The following is a 25,197-nucleotide window of genomic DNA, read 5'->3' on the forward strand; positions in this document are numbered from 1 at the left end:
TATGTGTATGAGGAACAACTGAGTAAAACACAGCCATGCAGCAATACAGGGAAAGCAATCATAACAAATCAGAGGGCTAAAGGCAGAGCCAAAACCTCACTGTTTTGAACAAGGTTTTCTGATTTTCAATGTAGGCAAAATTTAAAAAGTCTTATGAGACAGCCCAAGACATATTAAATGCTCATTAATGAAAGCAATAGAATTACAGTACTGCTGCAAATGACAGCAAGCAGATGGAATGGAGGGGTCCTACTAACAGATGCACCTTTGCTGAGATAGCAACTGTAGCAATACTCAGAGGGTCTGCAGCATCATGTTCTTGGCTGCAAAGCAACTTCTGAATTCAATCTTGCTGCTTTTCATAAGCCAAGGAGACAGTTTTCGAGAAGTATTCTATCCTACTCCTTTGGGTGCATCTCCCTGCACACCTCCCATATCCTCTTACATGTATACACACTTCCCATTCATGTATTCCAGCATGGTGAACTGTTTACTGTTACGTTTTGTAAAACATATATCTCCAGACCCTTCCTTCTTTTCATCCCCTAGATCATGGGTAGGCAAACTAAGGCTCGGGGGCTGGATACGGCCCAATCGCCTTCTAAATCCGGCCCGCAGACAGTCTGGGAATCAGTGTGTTTTTACATGAGTAGAATGTGTCCTTTTATTTAAAATGCATCTCTGGGTTATTTGTGGGGCATAGGAATTTGTTCATCCCCCCCAAAAAAAATATAGTTTGCCCCCCCACAAGGTCTGAGGAACAGTGGACCGGCTCCCTGCTGAAAAAGTTTGCTGACCCCTGCCCTAGATTACCATCTATGTCTGTGTTAAGAGCTCTGCCAAAGAACTGTACAGAACCTTATGAATAAATAGTTTACCCCACCTGTTGGAGCCTGAATTCAGTAATTAAGACTCAACAGAAAACACAACGCTGCCCTTACACATTTAAACACATCCCCATCACTCTTCCACTCACAGTTATCAACTTTCAAAAACCAAACAAACAGTTGCACAATTATTTATGCAAATGTTATGCGACTGTATTAGGAAAACAGGGTGTTGGGAGAGAGATATCTCTGAGCACAAGGTTAGGGCCGGATTTAGGTTTGATGAGGCCCTAAGCTACTGAAGGTAATGGGGCCCTTTATATGTCCAGTTCAAAGTCTATACTATTGGGTAGGTCAGGCATCAATTTCATTTAGATTAAGAATATTCCTTATTATTTTATTTAGTATAGGAAAAGGGATTACACATGACATCTTTTCCAAGTATCTCAAAACATAACATCATGCCTGCAGCTATGAATTGCACATGTACAACTGGATAATTCCATGCTACGTTACACTTCCAATGACAGTGACAACCCATGCAAATTAATCATGTACAAAGCAACATCTTCAACATTGTGTTTTAGGTATGGGCGGAAAGCTCAGAAAACACAATAATATTGATTGTGATCCCGACGTAGAACCTGCTTTGCCAGTTCATGCTTGCCTGGTCTTTAGAGACTAGTGCATTTGAAGGCAGGAAGGGAAGGAGAAAAAAGGAAATAAAGAGTGAATAGGGGCAGAAAGCTTTTAATTAACAGCCAAGCTAAAACACCATTACAATCTGCAGTTTTGTTTTTATTAATTCACTTGGATTCAGCAGGAATTCCACCAAGAATAGAGATGAGCAGATGCAAGGGAAGTGCATTAATAAATCATGAGTGTCATTAAAATTTGTAAACTAATATCTTCTGGGAAGTCTCGGCAATTAGTCTCAGAGCTTTCTTGGCAAAACAAAAAAGAATTAATAAAAAAAGAGAGAGAGATCTGTGTCGTATAAAGTTGCCGACCCGCAGAAAGGTCATCAATAGAGCAATTAGATGACAAAACAAATGGACCACCTGGGAGTTTGACCTGTGAAACTCTGAAAGACTTTCATGTGACTTGACAATGAAGGTATTTTAATAAAGGGCAGAGACCAATGGTGAAGTTCAAATCTATAAACCTTTATAAAATGCAGATAGGTTTTTTTTTAAAAAAATTGCTATATTTCTACCTTTGTGGGTGCGACCAACAGACTTCTGTGCCTTTCCTGCATTACTCTGCCTGATGCTATATTGCCATTGTAGTTTGCTAGAAGAGGTGAAATCCTAACAGGATATATATGACATCAACTTTTTTTTACATCTAAGGAAGGGAAAAAAATGTGTGTGTTTTTTTAAAAAAAAGAATTTTGATCTTCTTTACAGAAGTGTTGTTGTGGTTGTTCAGGTTCTACAACAAATTCACAGCTTCTATCTAAGGATGTGAGAAGGGACCCATTTACGTTCCAATCCATGTTCATCACATGCAGAATTGCTTCCATTCTGCTGCAGTTTGGCTGCTGTGGCAGAATTTTATGTAATTAGTTACATTATTGTTATGTTCTACAATCTACACCACTCATTTCAATGCAAAGGAAGCACAATGCAAATAGGGTGGGGTGGGAGGAGTATAACCAATTATGCATCATTGAGGAATGACAAAAAAGCAGCATCAAATACTGATCAGATCCTTCTAATACCTGGTGGATAACAGAGAAATCTAGTTTACCATCTTCTCCAGCATCTTAAATTCTTTTTCTGATTTGGACTCTAAGAAAATATGCATTATTTGTACTGGTTGCAACCATGACTATAGTTCTCATTTCCTGTGATTGACTGTTCCTACTCTGTCCTCCCTAGAGACAGAAACAACCAGCCACTGGGCTAACGACCCTATGCACCCCCTCCAGCAGTGTAATAAGACATAATACTACTTGGAAAATCATTTGTCCTGATGCATTTCAATCCCACAATGATCTTCTTCAGAGAATGTGATTTAATGTGAGAAATCACAACTTTGCCATTGGTGTTTTTTTAATGTAAAATAAAGCATGCACACAAAACAAATCAAAATAATCCAGCATGAAGCATTATGAGTGCTCATCATGAAGCAATAGGAAAATGTCCTGTGGGTGGCAAATTATTGATGGGGTACTGGATTTCTCTCTCCATGATCCATTCCAACATGAAATTTTAAACGGGTTAACACATTTGATATTTCAAGGTCAAAACCCATTGCCACACCCAATCATGTGTGTGTGTGTGTGTGTGTGTGTGTGTGTGAGAGAGAGAGAGAGAGAGAGAGAGAGAGAGAGACAGCACAAAACAGGTGGAGCATTGACATTTTAATAATGTGAGGCATTTTTAAATAAAGTATAAAACATGGCAATCCCAATGCGTTTCAGGTATCACTTCTTCAGGGGAACAATTACACTGGTTCTTCTCTTAAAGTCCAAAGGAAATGAGGAGAAAATATTTCACTAGTCTTAAGAAGACCCTGTTGGATCAGGCCAATGTCCCAACAAGACCAGCATGCTGTTCTTCTCAGAGATTTATCAAGGGCTATTCTCCTATAACTAATTTCTTTATTTTTTTAAAAAAACTATTATTTTTATTGGGTATTGAATTGATCCCCTGAAGAAGAGTGATAGTTGAATCACAGCAGCTCTATTACAGTTCCTTCCATATTTGTTCAAATACTTGAACAAACTTGAACTAGACACTATTAAATATTAATCCTACACTTTTGTAGTTTTTCACATCTTCTCTCTTCCTCCACCTTCCCCTTCCCCACAGGATACCAACCAGCTGACATGAATGTAAGTGCAAGGTAGCAGAAACTTTTCTGCAAAGATCAGACCGCCACACTATTTTAATTTCATGGAGAAACTTTGGGTTCTTCAAAATCCTTACACCAAAAATGGAAATCAATCAAAACTCATGTCAAGGCACCTTCTAGGTTGAAAGCAATCTACCTATTTTAGGTATGTCTGAGATTTGCTGGAGGAAAATTTATATTGTGGGAGCATGAAAATGGCAGCATAATATCCACTGTTAGCTTAATAATAAAGAAGAGAGCGCTAGCATTGCTCAGGGATGTAATCTTGTCATGACTGCCATCTGCCAGTTTCATTTCCACACAAAAAGGATTAGACAAAACTTCATAATTGCATTTAGAAACACGAATAAGCATTAGGATCTCTACCTTGGAGAAAAATATATGTCTGGGATTCAGTGTTTTATCAGGTTTGCCAGCACAGTGAGGCAAAATCTCTAAAATTTTAAGCACCTTGGAAGAAAGTGTCATAGAATTTAGAAAGTATGAGCAAGAGGGAACACAGGTATATTGGCATCAAGACAAGAATAAGGCCAACTAGCTCATCCCTAAATATATAAAAAATGGAGGGAGCCAATTAAAATGGAAAGCAGCTGGATTGTAACTCAGAATACCTCAATTGTCACCCACAGTATACATATCTATGCATCCATTAAGTAACAGTATGTGTTTATTTATTGCAACCAAGGTGGTATACATGGTTCTCATTTAATCAAAAGACAAAAAACCACAACCACATGAGGTAGGTTAGGCTGAGAAGCAGTGACTAGCCCAAGGTGAGCTTCATGACCAAGTGAGAAATTTCAACCATGGTCAGCCAGTCCTAGCCTGACACTACACAACACTGGTGTAAACCTAATTAAAAACCTAATTCACAGAAACATGGAAAGAATTTATTGATTTCTATGTAGACTGATATGAAGCTCCATTCCAGGTGAGATTGTGTGCAGTGTGGCTTTGCGCAGTGGCATGTGGCCTAGGAAGCAGTGGCGAGATGGTGTTCTGTCTCCCTGCTGGGCTCTTGCAGGATCTCATGGGATGGGGTCTTCCCATGGGATCTCACTAGAGAGAGGAGGGGTTGAGGCCTCAGTCACATGGATTCAGGGCCATTTTGCCTTGTGAGCTTCTCACCCGCCTTGTGTTAGTGCCTCAACTGAGCTACACTAGTTGACAGGGCCAGAAAGGGAGTTCTCACGCTCTCTCTCAACCTCAATTGGCACTGAGGTTGGTTGGAGAGGAGGGGTTTCGTCTCTCCCTCAGTGGAGTAAGGCTTACTTATGATAGGCATTGTATTGCCATTGTTTAATTTTGGCTCAATGGCATAGGGCAATCAGCATTGTAAGGGGAAATCCCATAAGGGGCCGGGGGGGGGGGGAGGATTAGGAATGGCTTGTCCTAAACTCAAGTGCGGTCCTCTGCCTAGCTGAAATCTCTCAGCCCTTAAGGTGAGAAACTTAAGCTATCAATTACCTCAAAATTAGGGTGGGTCATTTCTTTAAGAAGCTGCCTTATACCAAGTCAAACCATTGGTCCATCTAACTGAGTATTGTCCACAGCTCTAGGATTTCAGACAGTGGTCCCCCGCAGCCCTTCCTAGAAATGATTGAACCTGGGACCTTTTGCAGGCCAGTCAGGTGCTCTACCACTGAGATACAGACCCTCGTTCTCCTCTCCCCATGCCTTTTCTTCCTCTGTCAAGTCTTCCTTCCGGTTCTCCTTTCTTGCCAAACTTAGTACTCATTGACTGAAGCTCATATACACACTGGGAAAGGCAAAGGGCAAAGTAAGGAGGGATCAGTTTACAGAGAGGGGGATTTTTAGATGCAGGGGCAGTGTAACACTGAATTGTTGCCATTAACAACATTTCTTTACAATACTGGGAACTTCAAAAATATATGAGATATTTATGTACATTTGCTGAGAGGGCGTGTGCCCAGTACTGTGGATTGCATGTCTGCATTTTTTAAAAAAATCAATAAAATGTTAATAACAAAATAAACACCTGTCACAAGCAAAGAAGGTGAGGAGACATCCTACTCTGTCCTGATCATGACCCAGAGCATTTAAACGGGCATGTTGCCTATTCTGCCCACCCCACCCCCATAACAAGTTGCTATATAAGTTGTTAGCAAAATAGTTCAAATGCAGCTTTTAATTACCGGTATTTTTTATTTAACTGGTCCCCTGATCTTTATTAATGTATCTGACTGGGTAGTCTGGTGCTGGAATTAGGTTCTTGTTTATACTTCTGCACAGCTTCCTATTTTTAAAAAAGTTTCTCTATTGTACCCAGAGGTCCATCGGATAACTCCGTCTGAACTTTGGATACAGAAACTACTGTAAAGACAGGAAAGATTGGAGGATACTTTGGGACATTTCCTGTCCTGTTCCATCCTCTAAAAGGATTGGAGAAAATCTTCTAAACACTGTTGGTCTGAGACAAAGAAGCCAACATGGTTCCTCTAGGTGCTGTGGACTACAATTCCTGTCCCATCTTCCATGATCATAGGCCATGTTGACTGGGAATGATGGGGGCTAAAATTCACATCTGGATGGCACAATGTTGGCTACCTCCTTCTGGCAGAATATGTCATGGCTCAGGCAATGCTGTTTATTTTTTTAAAAAAATGTAAGGTGCAAGTACTCATATATTAATAAAAGAGAAAAAAGTGTTGTGGGTGCCAGCACAAAATGGCTACAATGGGCAGCAAAAACAGAGATGCTGGTACTCAGTGCTAGTGACTACTCTCTGTCTGTCTGTCTGTCCGTCTCTCTCTCTCTCTCTCTCTCTCTCTCTCTCTCTCTCACACACACACACACACACGGGTTGCCATATTTCAAGAAGTAAGCAGGCTTCCGAAATCGCCGTCTAGGAGGCAACAATAACCAATGCACAGTGCTTCAGCTTCCAACGGGGAACAGACGAAATCCCAGACATTTACTATTTAATTAAAAATCCCCCCAGGTGCCAATTTTGTCCCCACCTCCCAGATATTACCAGAATTTTCCGCTACAAATGGCGACCCTAACACACACCCTGGGCCCAGCCCTGTCAGCATCTCCATTCCTGTGAAAGTACATTGTGGCTCCAAGGCTGGTGTTTGATAAAAGCTCTCCCTCTCAGGAGAGTGACAGGACCCAAGCCAAGTACTAGTGCAGTGTCAGTTGTTGAGACTGCAGTGACTGGACTCTGATCAGCCCCTCACTAAAACACTGAAAAGGAAAAGGAGGGCTGAGCAATTTATCCACCCTGTAGAAGTAATATCAACACAACTGTTGTTTTCCAGCAGTAAGGACCAATGGCAATAATGTCAGAACAGAACCTTGATGCAGCCTTTTGCAAGAGTTAATAGCTTAGGACCAGGTTACCTAAAGGACCGCTTCCTTCCATTCCAGTCTGCCCAGGTGCTGACAGGTCGTTCTCCCTTTTCTGCCAGCACCTGTCTTGTCTTGATGGAAAGCCGAAAGATGACCTTCTCAGCAGCTGCCTCCAGGATTTGGAACTCCCTTCTTTTAGTCCCTTCTAGGTGGCTTTCCACCAGCAAGCAAAATCCTTTTCATTTAAACAGCTGCTTTGCCTACTGAAATGATACATTTCTTCTCTATGTTTTAATCTTTGTTTTTAATTTAATGATGTTTTTAATTGGATGACATTTTTATATGCTTTTATCTTATTTGTAGCTATTTTTAATTGTGTTATTGCTTATTTCTTATGTGGATTAGTTTTTTTATTGTGGATTTTGATGTCCTTAGCCGCATTTTTTTAATAGAAAGGCAGAGTATAGCTTTTCATGCTCAATAAACCATATTCTCTGCATTCGCAACATATTCTACATTGTAAAGAAAAAAGGATGTCCTAATACCACTTGTTGTTTTTTAATTATGTTTTGGCAAATATTTAGAAAGGGAGATTCCCCCTTTATTGGCATGTATGTATCATAATTTATTAATGTAGACGTTCTTGTTGCATCCCTTGATGCTACTTTAGCTGCTGGCACACACGCAGCAGGGAGAGCCAAACCAGAAGATTAAGCTGTCCAACACAGGGCTTGGGGAAAGCAGAATTCTGATCGCAACATTTGAACTTCTGCAGAATTCTGAATCTTCAAGCAGAGGCTTTGGTTGGTGGCGTACAAGTGGAATTTGCATAAGACAAATCAAAATCAGAGATGAAAGACAAAAGAGAAAGTGCAAAATATAAAACATGAAGCTTTCAAGATGCAATTTAAAAGAGAACAAAAAGTCAGCATGATACATGGAAGAGGGTGCTGGTTATCTTAGCCATCATCGCTCCACATCTCTGTATATGTGATCATATGGAGAAAGTGTCATGCGAGCAAAGGAAGTACAGAATTTGCCCTAATTTCTGTGAGTGCAGCAGAAAGTATATTGTTCCTACAATTGCAGCAATCCCTGCAGAAGGGTCACACTCTATTCCTGCAATCACATGTGATGTGAATGGCTGAAGACGGAGAAAAATTCAGCAGCGAAAATGCAAAAATAAGGTAATGCATTACATGGGAGTGTAACAACAACAAAAGGTCTGTGCTCCAGAGAGTTGGTTATAAAATTTTACGAACTAGATTTATTCAAAGTTACAGTATTAAAAACATCCCTGTTTTTTTAATAGAATCCCTATTAAATATGGTATTGCCAATTGCTACATGCAGTTTGTCACAAGTAATCCACTGAATTGTCTATCACAAGTAGCTAGAGGTGGATGGCTCATGCTTTTTCTGATCTGTGTCAATTCCACATGTTTTCATTCATGAGTCCCTTCCATCCTATTTTTAAGCACAATTACTTTCAAATCCACATATTAGCAGCCAGTTCACAACAGATTTCACAGAAATTGAATTCCTGAAGCATCCTGACAAGAAAGTTTGTGATGTTAGAACTATACAGCTAGCAGCCTCCCCAGAAGCTGTTCATGCTCTGCCCCTGCAGTCACTACATCTGGTGTCACTGGCCTCACATCAATAATCACATCTCTCCAGTGCATGTATTTTATTACTGTGGTTACCCAAAGATTGCAGTTTCAGACTAGTGAACACTCCCACTTTACCAGGTCAATCAGTTTGGAAGCTATCAGTGTCTTGTTAAGAATTCTTACACAACTGGACAGTCTGTGTGTCCTGCATCCTGCAAGTCATTCGGGCAAATTGGAACAGCTGATTTTGTCTCTGCACAATGCTTCCCAAATGTCCCAAGGGATGTATTTGCAGGGGAGATGGTTCCTAGGAACTGTGCTCTCCCATATGCATAGCTGCTGATTCTGACTAACAGCTCCTGGGTCTGCAGTAGCTACACAGTGACATCTGTAACCATGAAATAAGACATGGCTGCCCAGTATTCTGTGTATGAATGATTTGCCATTAAAGTATCATCCAGACAGGCTAGATTTGCTAGCTGACCTCCTTTCACCTCCTGTTACTGAGAACTGTCCTATTCTTTTCAACCTCTGCTCAATTTCAAAGTTGAGATGTTCTCTTGCCTGCATTCCAGTTTCTCTAATGAAAACCACTCTGGTCTTCAAAACTTACTAAAGGCTGCTTCTGCAAACAGAAGAACCATAGACTTGTGGGGTGTAAAGGGACCATTAGGATCATCTAGTCCAACCCCCTGCAATACAGGACTCTTTATATCTAACGTGGGGCTCGAACCCACAACACTACCTTGAGGTTAGGACTGAGCTATCTAGCCAAGCCTTAACAATGACAAAATGACTCTTGTCGGACATTTCCAAGCATCACTATCCGAACATTTCCAGTATTTGAGCAACTTTCACTATGCAGAATATTCCCAGGTAATTTTAGAAACACAGAGTTCTGATCTTTAATTTCAGCAAATATTTTTGCACAGCTTTTAAGTCTTACACACACAGAAAAGGAAGAATCGCATTTTGAATCCAATGTTTTCTGTCCCTCCTTTCTCTGTCCAAAAGGCCCCAAGTTCAACACTGCTGTCATTTCCCCCCCCCCTTTACCCTGCTCAAACACTGCAGCCACTTCTCAGCATTAGTAGAGGATTTCTGTTGGCTCGTTACATTATTTATGCAGAGCCAGATTGTGCAGCAATTATGCCTATACTATAATCACTGTGTCATTTGCACTTGTTAGGTACAAGGAAAAAAGTTTTTTTCAAGGCTTAAATACCCTGAAAAGTACGCAGTAAGTGGAAATGACTGCGCTCCCTCCTATTAGTCTCAGGGTTATTTATACCTCTGCGGATTAGCACAGTACAGTGCAATTAGGCTTTAGAGGTACCATGCAAATTGAAAAGTTTCAAGAGCTCTTAGGAACAATTAACCCCTAATACATTAACACGTTCCGTCAGGGAAGCTGTTTTCGCTCTGGTTATGTTCCAGAAACAGTTCCTGAAAGTGACTTTCCTTTAACCAGCTAAGAGAAGGGTGTGAAGAAATGTTGTATGAGATGGGATACAGGTCTATTCATCTTTTCTTGGACATCCAGGCAAGCCTTAACAGGAGAACACATTCCTTTGCCAGCTAACTGACATTTTAAATCTGGCCTTATTTCATTTTTCATAGCCTTAGAAAAGAAACCTGAACATACATAGTGGAAGTAGCTACAGCAGCAGCAGCAGCCACTACGGTACTTCTTAGAACAGACATAGACAAACTATCATCTGTGGGCTGCACATGGACCATAGAATCATTTCATCCAACCTTCGCTCTCATAACTTGTGCTACTCAATTCACCCTTGGAGCTGTGTGGTCCTCAGGCTGTAAAATTTACTGACTCTTATCTTAAAAGGGCATACCATAGTTTGCATGTGTGCTTGTGAAACTCTTTGATTGAAAGCAGCAGTGGCTGGTTTGGTATTGCAGAAAGGTGGAGATGCCTTCCCAACACCAAAGTCTTGGTAACTTACCTGGAGGAGACTGGAGAAGAACACATCAGTGGTGAGGTCCAGGCTGTGTGGACAGACCAGTGGAAGCACCAAATTGGTTGTTGTCCACACAACCTCAACACCACCCTCCCCAGCCCCACCCAGATAAGCTGCAGCAATGTCAGTTTGGGGAGGTAGTTCTACAGCTCTGTCTCACCACACTACTGATCGAAAGAGGCAAACTAAAGGAAGCTCTATCATCAGGAGAACCCCTAGATCCCAAGGCAGCTTCTCTGCAATGTAAATTCCCCTGCCCATGATGTTCATACACAAATGCAAACACGGGCTTCCTCACATTTCTTTGGGGAAGGGAACTGCTTTTCTTTCTCCTTCTGTCATCTCAAACATTCACATTTCATGCAGCAAACATGTGCCCAGGAGATACTATGTGATATATAATCTGCTTACCTCCAGAGTGAGCTTTCGGTAACACTTCCCAAGTTGAAGTCATACAGCTTTGTAAGAATGAGAATCACCTGAGAGGAGGAGAAGAGGGGGAGAGAAAGAACCTACTTTTACTCTTCTGAATATATTTATAGATATAAAGCACATCTGAAACCACCCAAAAGGAGAGCTTAGCATCTATCCAGTAAAGTTGGGGTATTATAGGATCAAGCAAGGAGCAGGGAGAAGGCCAATGAGGAGAAATTGTTAGCTTAATGCATCCTCATAGCTAGAAACATTTCGTTTCAATTTCAAAACATCTTGAGATATAAAATAAAACACTACAGTTAGCCTTGTTAGCTTTTCTCTTCCCTACATTTCCCTCTGGGCTTATTTGACTTACAGTACAGTGGAAGCTTCTGTCTGCTTACTCAGAAGTAAGTCCTGCTGAGTTCTGCTGGACTTACTCCCATGAAAAGGTGCATTGGGTGACAGCCTAAACTGCAGACCCATAACCCATTCATGTCCTCATATGACTCAAATATATCCAAATTACTTTCGGGAATAAAGAAGATTTCCAGCCCTATATCAGGAAGTTTTTAATGTTTGATGTTTTAGTATGTTCTGATATATGCTGCGAGCCAGCCAGAGTAGCTGGGGAAACCCACCCAGATGTGTGGGGTATAAATATTAGTAGTGGTAGTAGTAGTAGTAGTAGTAGTAGTTGTATCCACAACCCCCACCAGAAACGACGGTATCTTTTTGACATCTAGTTTCATTGGGTTTTTATAATACTGTTTAAAACTGGCTTTTATGTCGGATCTGTTATTGTTATACCCTTTTATTGCCTTTGTGTTGTATTTTTGTATACCGCTTAGATATTAAAAAAAAAAATTAAGTACATCAGAAAAAGCTTTTAAATAAATTATCAAAATCTGAGAAATTGTCCAATTAGTTGGTACACCCAGTTTTGCAAACACTAGTTGTTAGCATATTTCCTTCCTCTTCCATAGCTTGGATTCTCAAGCTGCAAGGATGAGTCTGAACATCGCATACCTAACTCAGCACTCTAGCCTAGGGGTGGAGGTGGCTTATTATTTCTCCCCGCCCCCATCTTTTTCTTTCTCCGGCTGTCCTGATCTTGTTGGGATATGACACCTGGCCACTGGCTATGCTGACTGCGGTTGATGGGAGTTGAAGTCCAACCATCGCTGAAGGGCCACAAGTTCCCCAGCACTACAGTAGACACATCAGCATAACAACCTACATCCAAGATTTTTCCATCTTGGCACTCATAGAATCATAGAGTTGGAAGAGACCACAAGGGCCATCCAGTCCAACCCCCTGCCAAGCAGGAAACACCATCAAAGCATTCCTGACAGATGGCTGTCAAGCCTCCGCTTAAAGACCTCCAAAGAAGGAGATTCCACCACACTCCTTGGCAGCAAATTCCACTGTCGAACAGCTCTTACTGGCAGGAAGTTCTTCCTAATGTTTAGGTGAATTTCTTGTAGTTTGAATCCATTGCTCCATGTCCGCTTCTCTGGACCAGCAGAAAACAACCTTTCTCCCTCCTCCATATGGCATCCTTTTATATATTTGAACACGGCTATCATATCACCCCTTAACCTTCTCTTCTCCAGGCTAGACATACCCAGCTCCCTAAGCCATTCCTCATAAGGCATCATTTCCAGGCCTTTGACCATTTTGGTTGCCCTCCTCTGGACATGTTCCAGCTTGTCAGTATCCTTATAATGTGACAGTTATAAGATCTGAACTCCATTTCCCACACAACTTGGGACATCTTAAAAAAAAAAAATTCCGGAATGGCCTTTGCTGTTACATCTTCCATCATCCAAAAGCTTACAAGTGTCAGGCCTCACGCGACTTAGCTTGTTATGTGTTCAATTTATACTGCTGTATAGCAAACCTAGAGTAATGACCCTGCCTGTAGCAGAAGTAGTGTAGATTTTTAGGTACTCCGTAGTTATCAAATAATAATTCTGCCCTCCCACCTCTGAGTGATAGAAAACCGTGATGAAAGAGAAAGAGATGATAAACCATCCCTTTGGACCTCAACCTCGTGTAGGGTTCTGGCAAGCAGCAAGATCTGCCTGAGGCATTTGTGATATATACATACAATGCAGACAAAATGTATAACGCGTCACCCATATAAATTACACACACACAAGCCAAGCAGACAAGCCTAGACTGCAGCCTTGAACAGAGGATGTTCTCACATAACAAGTCACTTCCTATTCAACAATGGGGGAATTTGGAGAGTGGTGCATTTGAAAACCTCAGAGGTATAGAATTAAAGAGAGATTTTTGAACAAAGGGGAGAAAGTTTCTCTCTCCTTGACCTCACTGAAATCAATACAGCCTTTCAAGTAAGTTCAGAAACATAACTGGTTTCAATTCCACCCCCCACCTTCCCATAAACATACCAATGTTAGTTATTTGTGACATAAAAGAAAGGAAAAAAAAAACAGTATCTTAGACACCTCGAAGGAATTCCTATTCAAGATAGGCCAGAGAGGTGGCTGTTTGCAAGTCTAAATCAGAGCGCATACAGCTGAGTCCTAAAGCACCACTAATTTAAATGAGGCTTAAACACAGTCCTCCGCATGTCTAGTTACTCCAAGGCAGCACCAAATTTAGGGTGGTGCAGGCGGTTCCCCTGCACAGGCCACTAAGCTGAGGGGGGGGCGCAAAACTGAAAAGATCCATGTATGAGAGATGAATGTGAAGATGGACTCAAAATTAATCAAAGTTCTATCGCAATATGAATTGCCTTTCGTAGCTCAGTTGGTAGAGCATGAAACTCTTAATCTCAGGGCCATGGGTTCGAGCCTGATGTTGGGCCAAAGATTCCTACCTTGCAACGGGTTGGACTAGATGACCCCCGGGGTCCCTTCCAACTCTACAATTCTATGATGCTATGAAAGAGCTTCTATGAATGGTTGCAATTGGGGGGGGGGGAACCAATGGCTAAAATGTTTTGATAGTTAAATTGATCTTTTAATCTCCTGCTTGAAGATACCGGATGGGTGCTTAATTTTATGTTTTACTACAAATATTGTGTATGTGTGTTTTCAATTCTATTTGCCGGGGGGGTGTTATTGGGTTGTTCTTCTTTTTATTTCAATTATGTATTTTGTGTTTTTAGATTGTGACTTTATCCTGTGAACCACCCTAAGATCTGTGGGGACATCAAATATTGGCCTTGCACATGGTGCAAAAATTCAAAAGTCTGCCCCTGTCCATGATAATTCAGTCTTGGGCACATCTCTCTTTCTCTGTATCATCGCCAATAAGTTAAAGGATATTTATTTATTTCCTTTCATCTTGATCTCACCTTTTGCACACGGTGGCATACATGGTTCTTTGACTGAACATTTTTTCCTCCTAATAGCCTTGCGAGGTAGAAAGTCTGAGAGATATTGACTGGACAAAGATCTCCTTATGGCTAACAGATGTACCCTTCAATGTTTTTTCCACAACACTGCATTGGTTCCAGGTAGGGAGCCTTTGTCTTTCACTTTCCCCGCTGTATGTGCAAAGGAACATAGCTATGTCTGAATTAGCCCAAGCCTAGCAGCCTCCAGTGAAACATGACCTGACTGGCCTGTGAGAAATGCTTTTCCCTCTGATAATGGTATCTCCTACCTACCCTTGTTGTTAAATTAAAGTTCTTGCTATTTTTGAAGGTAATTAAGACAAATTTCATTTCCTAGTGAATGATGATGAATTACAGCACAGTTAGTTTCTGTCACTCTGAATTTCTCTTGATATCTTGGATACAGCACCATTTATGGAAAAAGCATTCTCAAAGGAAGAAATAATCTATTTGTACATGCATCCCACACGATATTATAGAGAGACAGAGTTACAGTGGGAAATGTTTTCCCTTGGTGCAGTTGAGCTAAATCCCCCAAATTTAATCATATGTTCCAGAAGTGTTTATTCTTTGAATGTGGAAAAAGTAAAGGTAAAGGACACCTGACAGTTAAGTCCAGTCACGAATGACTCTGGGGTTGCAGTGCTCATCTCGCTTTACTGGCCGAGGGAGCCGAAGTTTGTCCACAGACAGTTTTTCCAGGTCATGTGGCCAGCATGACTAAGCTGCTTCTGGCGAAACCAGAGCAGCGCACGGAAACGCCATTTACCTTCCTGCCAGAACGGTACTTTATTTATCTTTCGAACTGCTAAGTTGGCAGGAGCTGATTCAAACCACCGACCTTCCGATCGGCAAGCCCTAAGCTCTGTGGTTTAGACCACAGCACCACCCGCGTCCCCCTGTAGAAAAAGTAGATTGATGGTATCTGTAGAGATGTGTCCCAAGCAAGTATGGTAACACAGCACCATACATTTAAAGCATTATATTACTTTAAACAGTCATGGGTTCCCCCAAAGAATTATGGGATTGTAGTTTGTTGAGGGTGTTGAGAGGTGCTTGGAGGCCCCTATTCTCCTCACACCAAAGTTCCCCGTGAAGAGGAATTCATTGTCAAACCACTCTAGGAACTGTAGCAACCGGAACAAACTACAGCTCCCAGAATCCTTTGGGGGAAGCTGTGACTGTTTAAAGTGGTTTAAATGTATGGTATGGATGTGGCCTGTATATACACCAATACATCTTCTCCGTCTCAAAGTTCAGCACTGTTAATGAGCTAATGCTGGCCACCTTTCTGAACTGTCTGCTAGTGTTAACCTTTCTTCTCACCCCATGTGCTCTATGCTGTTTTGTAATTGGTGGGGTGGCTTTTTGCAATACGTCTAGCTAACTCAGCAATCTATAAATTTCCATGAGCGGGACACTAAGTTGCCTTCCAGGAACAGCCAATGCAGCATCAAAAGCTGGCTCACATTCATTTCCAGTTCAAATAGTACTTCCCACCTGATAAATTCCCCATCCAAGGCACCACCCCTTGGATATTGCCAAGGCAGCTGCCTCAGTCCGCCTCATGGATGGTTCAGCCCTGTGTTCACTCCCTTTAAATTGACCTTCAGTTGAACAAGCCAAAGCACTAGTGGCACTCATACAAAAAGAAAGAAAAGAAAAGAAAAATAATAGGCAATCAAAAATATCTCCATTGCATCTATAGATTCTTACCTCCTCGGTTTTTTATTTTTATTTTTTCAAATAATCGACTCACTGCAGTTGCCTGATAGTGCCCCATGGCTACTTGCCATTCATGATGCTCATGTTGTGAATTATATTGCAAACTCTTCCTTCCTTCCTTCCTTCCTTCCCTCCCTCCCTCACACATGGCACACCTCTTCGCATAACAGTTTCAATACAGAGGGATATGGATCTGGTTGACATGGCATGGTAAACCAAACTATGTTGACATGGCATGGTAAACCAAACTACACAAGAGTAAAAAGGACTGAGGAGGAGCTCTCTCCCAGGTGCACAGGTTGACGTAGTCTTGGTAAACCATAGTTTGGCTTATTGTGTCATGTGAACCAAAGCCTTCTGTGAAAACCCTGAATGTTGTTCATCATTCATAAGAACCCCAAAAATGGTTTCTGTAGCTAAAGACCTCCATGACTATTGGCAGAATCCAAATGAACAGTTCTGATAGCACAAGGACATTTAGTTATGTGATGGAATGTGCTCACCCTCTCCTCTTCCCCCATGCAACCCCTATATTTTTCCAGGTGCTCTCCCAGCCCTCCAGAACAGAGTTACAGGGGGCACACAGGGAGAGGAGAGGGCAGAGGAGTTCCATAGAACACCTAAAAGTATTTGCCCTAGCAGAACCAGGCACCCCACTACATTCTCTTCAATGTTGAAATAGATCTAGCTCCCACTAGGCCTCCCACTTGTAAGCAGCAAATCAGGCTACCAGCTACAAAATGAAGGTGTTCAGTCTATGAGATCCAGTTGCTTCCTAAGACTATGCAAATGTCTTCAATCTATCCTGGCAGTTTATCACATTCAACTGTCATCTCAAGGCCTCCAACGCCTTGCTTTCCATTAAAAGGTTTTAACGTTTTAGCTATTATCTGTACTCTGAAGTCAGTGTGTCTGCAATGTAAAGATCGGCTCTCTCATTTCCCCTCACATTTAAAGAGCTGGCAATTTGGGGCTCTTTAAGTTGTATATCACATACCCAAACTTTACCCACACTCATCTGTGATTGATTCCAAGTGGAATTACCAGCTAGAAATGGCAGAGGGTTTCCTTCCCCTTCCCCCTCCTCTTTCTCCCTGCCATGTTTTCTGCCCTGTCTTTGGACCTATGATGCACATTGTAGCTTTAAGAAAAATGAAACCACAACCTTAAAAGAGAGAGAAATAAATTTTCCCAAGGCTTTGAGGGTGGTATCTTAGCAAAAGGAAAGACTAGAAGATATGATCCACTGTGGGTTGCTGAATCAATAAAAATAAATGATGGTGGCTTTTTTTGCTGTAGCGTCCTATAATGCATGATAGAGGACTCTTAAATCATATCACCGCCAGCTAGTGGAGATCGTATTTATTCAAAACCGACTTATATAGAGATAAAGCTCAGGCTTCTGTTATTTTAAGCAAGCAAGATGTCTTCTCTAGTGGGAATGCCTGTTTACCTGAAGCAGGGCCATCTAGCAGTCCTAGCAAAGATACTATGGGGAACAATTGGAGCCTAGCAGAGGAAATGATTAGATAACGTAGTAGGTCTTTTTCAGATTCTAAATTCTGGGCTTTGGGATACTTGCAAGCTGTTTTCCTCCTTGCTGTGTTTCTTCATAATACCTTGGGATTTTACCCAGATTTCTCCTGTGTTTTGCTGTGAGCTTTAAGGAGACTGAGTAATATTCCCCACATCTCCTTAAAGATTATCTCACCCTGACTTATGTCTGATAATTATAAATAATACCAAGCTTTTGTGCAGAGCCTCTTCCATGAGTTGATGAAAGGGACTTTGTAATCTAAATTCTCAGCTGGCTTGCCCAATAACTTAGTAATTGTGACTGCGTTCAAAACTACACTGTGAGAATGCCAAAGAATTCTGTTTATTGGTGCTGGTAGAGTGGTATTTTGAGTGATTTACTAAGAGGGTAATACTGCCAGCCAAGAATGTTTGGGGCCATTTCACAGTTTGCTAACCTGAATCAACTATTCTTCTTTAGCTACACGCTTCTTACAGCCTCATGATTTCTTTTAAAAATGCCTATAGGTACCTTTTATTCCAGTAGCTAAAAGACTGCCTACAAAAGTTTATGTCACAATAAGGCCCCATCTGCTTTATACATTTAAAGCTGTGTCATAACACATTAAACAGTCATGGCTTCTCCCGAAGAATCCTGGGAAATGTAGTTTATTAAGAGTACTGAGTGTTGTTAAATAGGTGTTTTCCCTCACAGAGCTACAACTCCCAAAGTTCATTGGAAACAGCAATTGATTGCTAAACCCCTCCGAGGATTACATCTCTGTGGGGGGGAATATGATGTTTATATAACTTTTTGTATGTTTACCATATTTATAACATAAAAAATACATTCTTTCAGCAAGAAGACAACAGTACATTTTGTCCCTGATGAAAAGGGGCTGGAAGAATCTGTTTTGCTTTCTACATTCATTTCCCTTCGGTATTTTTTATTAGTTTTTTCCCCCCATACACTGCCTGCTAGGAAGTTGGATTCATTCTTTCCGCAGTCCCTTTACTAATTATACTTTGTAAATATGTGGCCAGCCCTGTAGATGAGCTATGTTAATCTCTGTGCTGATAAAGCAGGATTTTTTTTAGAACAGAGATGGTTCCAATGCATGGGATCAGCAGTGACTCTATCTCAGTAGTCTATCCAAAGTGATCAAACATCTCTTCCCCTAATAACCATATATCCTTGATACATGAGACTAACTGTCTTTGACTTGACACTTCTTAGTTGTCTCTGAAGTTCTTCATCATGCCTCAGAAGGAGTTGAATGCATTTACACTCTAATTTGTTAGAAACAAAGAACCATCCATCTCGCTGCATGGATATATGCAAAGCATTTCTCCAATTTAAAGTTGGCAGGAACACAAGGAGAGTTTAATGAACTAAAGTAATTTTCCTTCCGTGTAAAATTTTACGACTGTGAAAGGTCTGGACTGCTACTGAATGTGCTCAGAGGCTTCCAAGCTGTCTGGTAATTTATAGATTTGTGGCTCTCCAGTAATTCTTCTCTACAGCAGGAAACCCCTGGGGTTTCATGTTTGCCTTTAAGGGAAGTGACCACAATGATCCCAAGGTTTTCACTGAAAGTCAGTCTTTCTGTGTTAAAGTGAAGACTTCCAGGCACCTAGCAGTGGTGGAGCTTGGACTTAAAATTTCATTGGCACCCTGTGCAATGCCAAAATTCAGCACCACCACCCCACCTGTTGCCTTCAATTGTTTGTTCTCAAGGTCCATTAATTCCCTTTGGTGCTTACAAATGGGAAAGAAAATGTTTGGGGTAGTAGACTGCTGATAATAAGGGCAATCTAAAATTCTACTTGCTTTTACATTTTATATGCTGCCTTTTATCCTGGACAGATTCATCAGAAGGACTGCAAAGATTATTAATATGTGGTGCCCTTAGTTGGGTGGGAACTTCATTCAGTGAGGTTTTCCGCAACATTCAAATTGCAGTTGAGAGAAGACGATCCATTGCACGATGTAAGGGGCTAGATCATGCCAGAGCTCCAAGAGCATAACACTTCCAGAAGTAATTGGAGACAGGCATTCCCTCGCAGGGGCGGGGAATAGAAGCACTAAATCCTACTGTAATTACTACGAGAGTTTCCAGCTTGAATTTGAATAGGAGGCTAGAAATAACACGTGGTCTGCTTTCTGTGCAGTAAATGGAACATTTTATGTCAATTTCAGAGGGGGGTGGTCTGGGTGCCATGGAGGACCGCTTGATTACTGTTATAAATAAATATACTGTCATTGTTAGGGGGTGCACATAAAGGAAAACCCATATATTGCATTGTTTGCACAGCAGCACCTGATCCAAGAATTGTGCCCCCGAACCTTCTGCAATATTCCAAGGGATACAGAGATGCTCTTCTCAAACTGAGCAATGAAAGTGCTTGGAAGAAATCTTAGCAATGTGTTTTCTAACTATCCAACCTAGTGATATATGGCTTAGACCCAGGCTGTCTGAAGGACTGTATTCTCCCACATGCACCTGCCCTGAGATCTTTGTGGGAAGCCCTTCTCTCATTACAAATAATAATAATAATAATAATAATAATAATAATAATAATAATAATAATAATAGTGTAACTAGAGTTGGGGGGATATCTGCCTCTTTGGGGATTGCCAAAGAGTTTGGTCCTATTATCTGTTAAAACTTGTTACACTGAATGTGAAAGGGGGGACATTAAGTTAGGGTGAATGCGTCAACTGCTCTGCTCTTCTTGGTCTTATTATTCTTTTGATCCTTGGCGGATCTGTGATTAAAAACTGAATCATTTGCCATATCTCCCACCCTGCAAAAAAAAAAAAGCAGTGTTGCTAGTAATTTTGCATACTGCCCATCAAAACCTAAAGTGCAGAGAGGTTTTGCTTTGCTTTGCTTTTTGCAGTGGCAAGCAACATTAAGTTCTGCTCAAGGCAAACCAGTTGTCTGACCCACCATCATAGGCCAGGAATTGGCAATGAGCGAGAAGTGGGGAGGGGAGAATCCACCAGACTTTGTAAAATGGGCACAAGAATAGCATGATCAATAGAATAAATGCCTGCATTGCCGAGAATGTTTTTGAATAGAAATGTTTGCCAATAACATTGCTGGAGGGAAGGGAAGAGCAGAAAAAGAGAAGAAAAAGCCTCCGAACAATTCAGTTGAGAAAGCAAATGTTGGCAAAGCAATGCCATCCACCTGGAATGGGTACACATTCAGCCTTTCCCATACCAAGCTTCAAACAAGAGCCTAATGCCTGTAACAATAAGCCTCTGGGCTTCTGGCAAACTGTGACTGCGAGCCAAATAACCCAAACCTGGCCTTAAACAGCAATTTGGCTCTTGCAAATTCCACAGGGATAGGAGGATTAAACAAACGTGTGTGCGTGCACACACACACACAGCCCTCTAATATGTTTCAAGGCTAAATAAATGCTATAGAACCTCTGCAAGCAAATGGGAAATCATATGCACAGACTCCTATGATTGCCATGCATATTGAGACAAGCAGTATCCAGTACAGTCCATATTCAAACTACACAGTGTGGAAGACAAAACATAAGAGCCTGCTGGATCAGACCAATGGCCCATCTGGTCCAGCATTCTGTGGCCAACCAGATGCCCATGGGAACCCAGAAAGCAGGATTCAAGCACAAGAGCATTCTCCCCTCATGTGGTTTCCAGCAACTGGTATTCAGAAGCATTGCTGCCTCCAGCTGTGGAGGGCAGAGTATATCCATCATAGCCTTCTCCATGAATTTGTCTAACTCTCTTTTGAAGCCACATAAGATAGCTGGAGGAGACTCTTGAAAGTCCCATGGACTGCAAGAAGATCAAACTGATCCATCCTTAAGGAAATCAGCCCTGAGTGCTCACTGGAAGGACAGATCCTGAAGCTGAGGCTCCCATACTTTGGCCACCTCATGAGAAGAGAAGATTCCCTGGAAAAGACCCTGATGTTGGGAAAGATTGAGGGCACAAGGAGAAGGGGATGGCAGAGGACGAGATGGTTGGACAGTGTTCTCGAAGCTACCAACATGAGTCTGACCAAACTGCGGGAGGCAGTGGAAGACAGGGGTGCCTGGCGTGCTCTGGTCCATGGGGTCATGAAGAGTCAGACACGACAGAACGACTAAACAACAACAACAAGATAGCAAGTCTCCCATCCATCCTGATGCTCAGCGTATGTGAAACTGAGACAGCCAGTGTGGTACTGAGATTAGGGTGCTGGACCAGAACCTGGGAGGCCAGAGTTCAAACCCCCAGTCAGGCATGAAGCTCCCTGGATGACCATGAGCCAGTCACCAACTCGTAGCCAGACCTACCTAGCAGGGTAGTTGTGAGAATAATATGGAGGCCAGAATGCCATGCACACCACCCTGATCAACTTGGAGGAATGATGGGACATAAATCCATTAATAAAATAAATGAATGGCTATCTCTGGATGCTTATCCACACCTATATGTAGTTTGAGGCCACTATGTACTGCAGTAGTGCTAGCAATGGGAGACAGAGGCTAGATGGCTGAGGGCAACAATGAGGTGTTAGAAGACAGGGCTGTGTGGGTCATCTGGCCTGGCCTGCACCTCCTAAACTAGTCTATGACCCTTAGCTTAGCTGGAGGGTGCTATCCTTTTGCCAGTGCTGAATTAAGATTCAACTGCCAATCCAGCTGCCGTGTGTGTTCGGAATGGGAGGTGCCATCTTGTCCTTTGCCTCAGGCATCAAATGTATTGGGACACCCCTGTCCTGAAGTTTATTTATGCCAGAAAGACTATGGATAAGCTGTTCCACCAGTGGCCCCCAAACTTTCACCCTCACTTGATAATTGCTGAGGGTTCTGTAATTTTTAAATTTTTATTTTGATTTATATGCCACTTAATTGAAAAACAACCAAACAACCTCCAAGCAGTTTACAAAAATATATAAAACAGAACATTAAAATTCCCAGCTAAAAATGGTTAAAAACTAGTATATAAAAGCATTTAAAATATGAACGTGCTCTGCTAGGTGTTGCATGAGTTTAATTGTATTTTTGCAGATATGTCATGGGCCATCTAGCGGTCTACGGGGCCACCGATTTGGAAACCCAGTTTTAAGCATTCAGAAGAAATCTATCACTTGACGCCATAGCATATTTCTGCCTCTGATACTATAGAAATTACTGGCAATACAATAGAAAATACATCCTTAAAATGAGCCCTGTTTTGTTCCTGTGTCCTGGCTGAATGCAGTTCACTTGTTCCCCTAATAAGAGCGTTTTGTCGGTTCCTCAGGTGACAAGAAAGGCATTCATATAGAAGGAGAACATGGCCTCTTGGCAGAGGTACAAGAGAGGAAAACCTTGCCAGAATTAGCATAGCTCCTGTACTAAACTACCTGTCTTTTAAATCTGAATATTTGCCAAAAGAGAGGAGGGGGAAGAGAGAGGTTTTTCAATAGCTACTTGCAAATTTTGACCTTGTGGAAAATATGTTGAAAGATTTGTCGTTGCAAGGTGGGGGCTGGGGGGCTTACAATTTTGGGTGGGTGGGTGGGTGTTAGGACAAACGTGCTGACTTTTACAACAAAATGAAAGCATTTTTTTTCCATGCAGAGTTATGATTTTCTTTTTTTAAAAAAAATCTGCTCATCTGTTTTCAAGCCAAGCAAATAAGACAAATACATTTCTTTCTACTTAAAAGATATCTTGTGTTAGTAACGTCTGCTGCTGCAGGAGATGTGAAACAGCACAGTTAAAGCTGTCATGGGCAATTTTTCTTACACACTTAAGTGCTTTGTTATTTTAAAGAGAGAAAGAATAGGAGCACACAAACACATCCAAAAAGGATGCTGAATTCAAAGCAATGCTAATGCAGCGTTAAGGCTGAACATTTCAATGCTGAGCAAGGTGAAAGAGGCAGAGCTGTGGGTTCCTGTCCTGCATATGCTTATTTAAACACATAAATAGGGACAAAGAAAGTGAAGTGATGATGGGTCTGAGTGAATCTGTGAAATTGGGATTCAAGTATTATGTGTGACCTTGGATCATGCACACGCTTTCACTCAGCATAATCTACCCTTCGTCTGCTGCTATCCCAAGAACGCTCCATTTGTACAAGCTTTGTATCGGCATGGCAGATAGAGAATGTATTTTGCAGAGGTACAGACTGCATCGCTGCCACAAGTACTGTGTTGCACAGTGGGGTGCGAGGATAGCCAACATGGTGCCCTTAGTTGTTGAAACCAGCCAGCATAGTCAATGGTCAGGGATGATGGGAAATGTAATGTAATAGCATGTAGGACACAATGTTGGCTACCTCTGCTCTAGATCTTCCACCACTACAAGGGGTCCCTGGGGTATAATTTATTGTTGTAGCTAGGTGCTGTAGCAATTCTTTGGTCTCCACCCTCCATATACCAGCACTGGTAAAGATATCACTGGAAAGTTCTGGTATGCCTCTCTTGTGGTACCCTCTATTGTCCTCCTCTTCCTGTCTGTCCCATTCAACTAGGGATGGGAAAATATATCTGTTTCAGATTATTTGAGTTTCTCACACACACCCCAGCCTCCACTTCATCATTTTTTCAAATCAGTATGCAATTGAAAAAAATCATGAAATATTTTAGGGTGCATTTTTAAAAAAATATACAGATTTCACATTCCATTTTGCCTGATATACTGCATTTTTATATTTTATCTTTACTCACATATGCAATTTATGAGCATTTCCGTCTAAAATATGTATTTTGTAGACACTTAGTAGAAAACAGCACTGCAAGTTTCAAAGGACAGCTGCACGTCTCTGGTCATATATTGAGTCATGAATTGTTGGTTAGATTTGCATTAAAATGTGAACCAAATCAAATTTATCTCCCATCTCTGTCTTCAACACTTAGGCATGCTTAATCCAAGACAGAACATGGCTGTTCTCCCTCAGAGTGGAATTATTAAAAGATTGTGAGGGTTTTATGAAAGACCCATAAGGTGTTATGAGGATGTTGAGCCATAAAGAACAATGGTTCGTTGCTTCCATACAAGCAGATTTATTGCGATGAAGGAATGTAAATCCATTCCTTGCCACCCTGTCACAGATTCTCGGCATTTCACCATGTCCTACTTGCTCTCTCCTTGTGACTTCGCCGCTTATTCCTATGTAGGTGATGCCCATTCAACTCATTTGCCAAATCCTTCACCAGGTGAGGAATTTACTGAACTGGTAAGACGACTGACGTTAATTCCAAAAACAGAGGAATCAAATGGTAGAGGGGTTCTGTAACTAAGCAGCGGCAGTGCTACCTTATAAGTGTGGATAAACTGTAATGAGAAGAGTCCCTGAGTTTTTCCTGGAGAAATAAAGGACACAACAGAAATCCTCAATGAATAATAGAGAATTTGAAGGCTTTGAGGACACATTGAACCTAAAAAAAACAAAAACCACTTATACTAAAGGGAAAGTAGTGGGCAATCTTACCGTCTGTTATGTCCAGATTCTGAAAGAAAACCAGTGCCTGCATAGGGCCTAACATTGTGTTTGTGTTGGGGGAACTTCTATGCTGTGACTCCTTCACACATGAAAGTTTCAGGTCATGTGCA

The 25,197-nt window shown here is 41.5% G+C and overlaps 1 protein-coding gene across 2 annotated transcripts in view; it reads right to left on the reverse strand.

Moving 5' to 3' along the window:
• The window catches only part of SORCS3 (sortilin related VPS10 domain containing receptor 3), a 410,921-nt gene that overhangs the window by 256,674 nt on the left and 129,050 nt on the right, over positions 1-25,197 (reverse strand). For both annotated transcript variants that reach the window (XM_033149721.1, XM_033149722.1), the window contains exon 2: positions 11,007-11,074. In XM_033149721.1, the coding sequence (XP_033005612.1) occupies positions 11,007-11,074 (68 nt within the window). The remainder of the gene's footprint in view (positions 1-11,006; positions 11,075-25,197) is intronic.

This window comes from Lacerta agilis, chromosome 5 (genome assembly GCF_009819535.1).
Source record: "Lacerta agilis isolate rLacAgi1 chromosome 5, rLacAgi1.pri, whole genome shotgun sequence".
Taxonomy (NCBI): Eukaryota; Metazoa; Chordata; class Lepidosauria; order Squamata; family Lacertidae; genus Lacerta; species Lacerta agilis.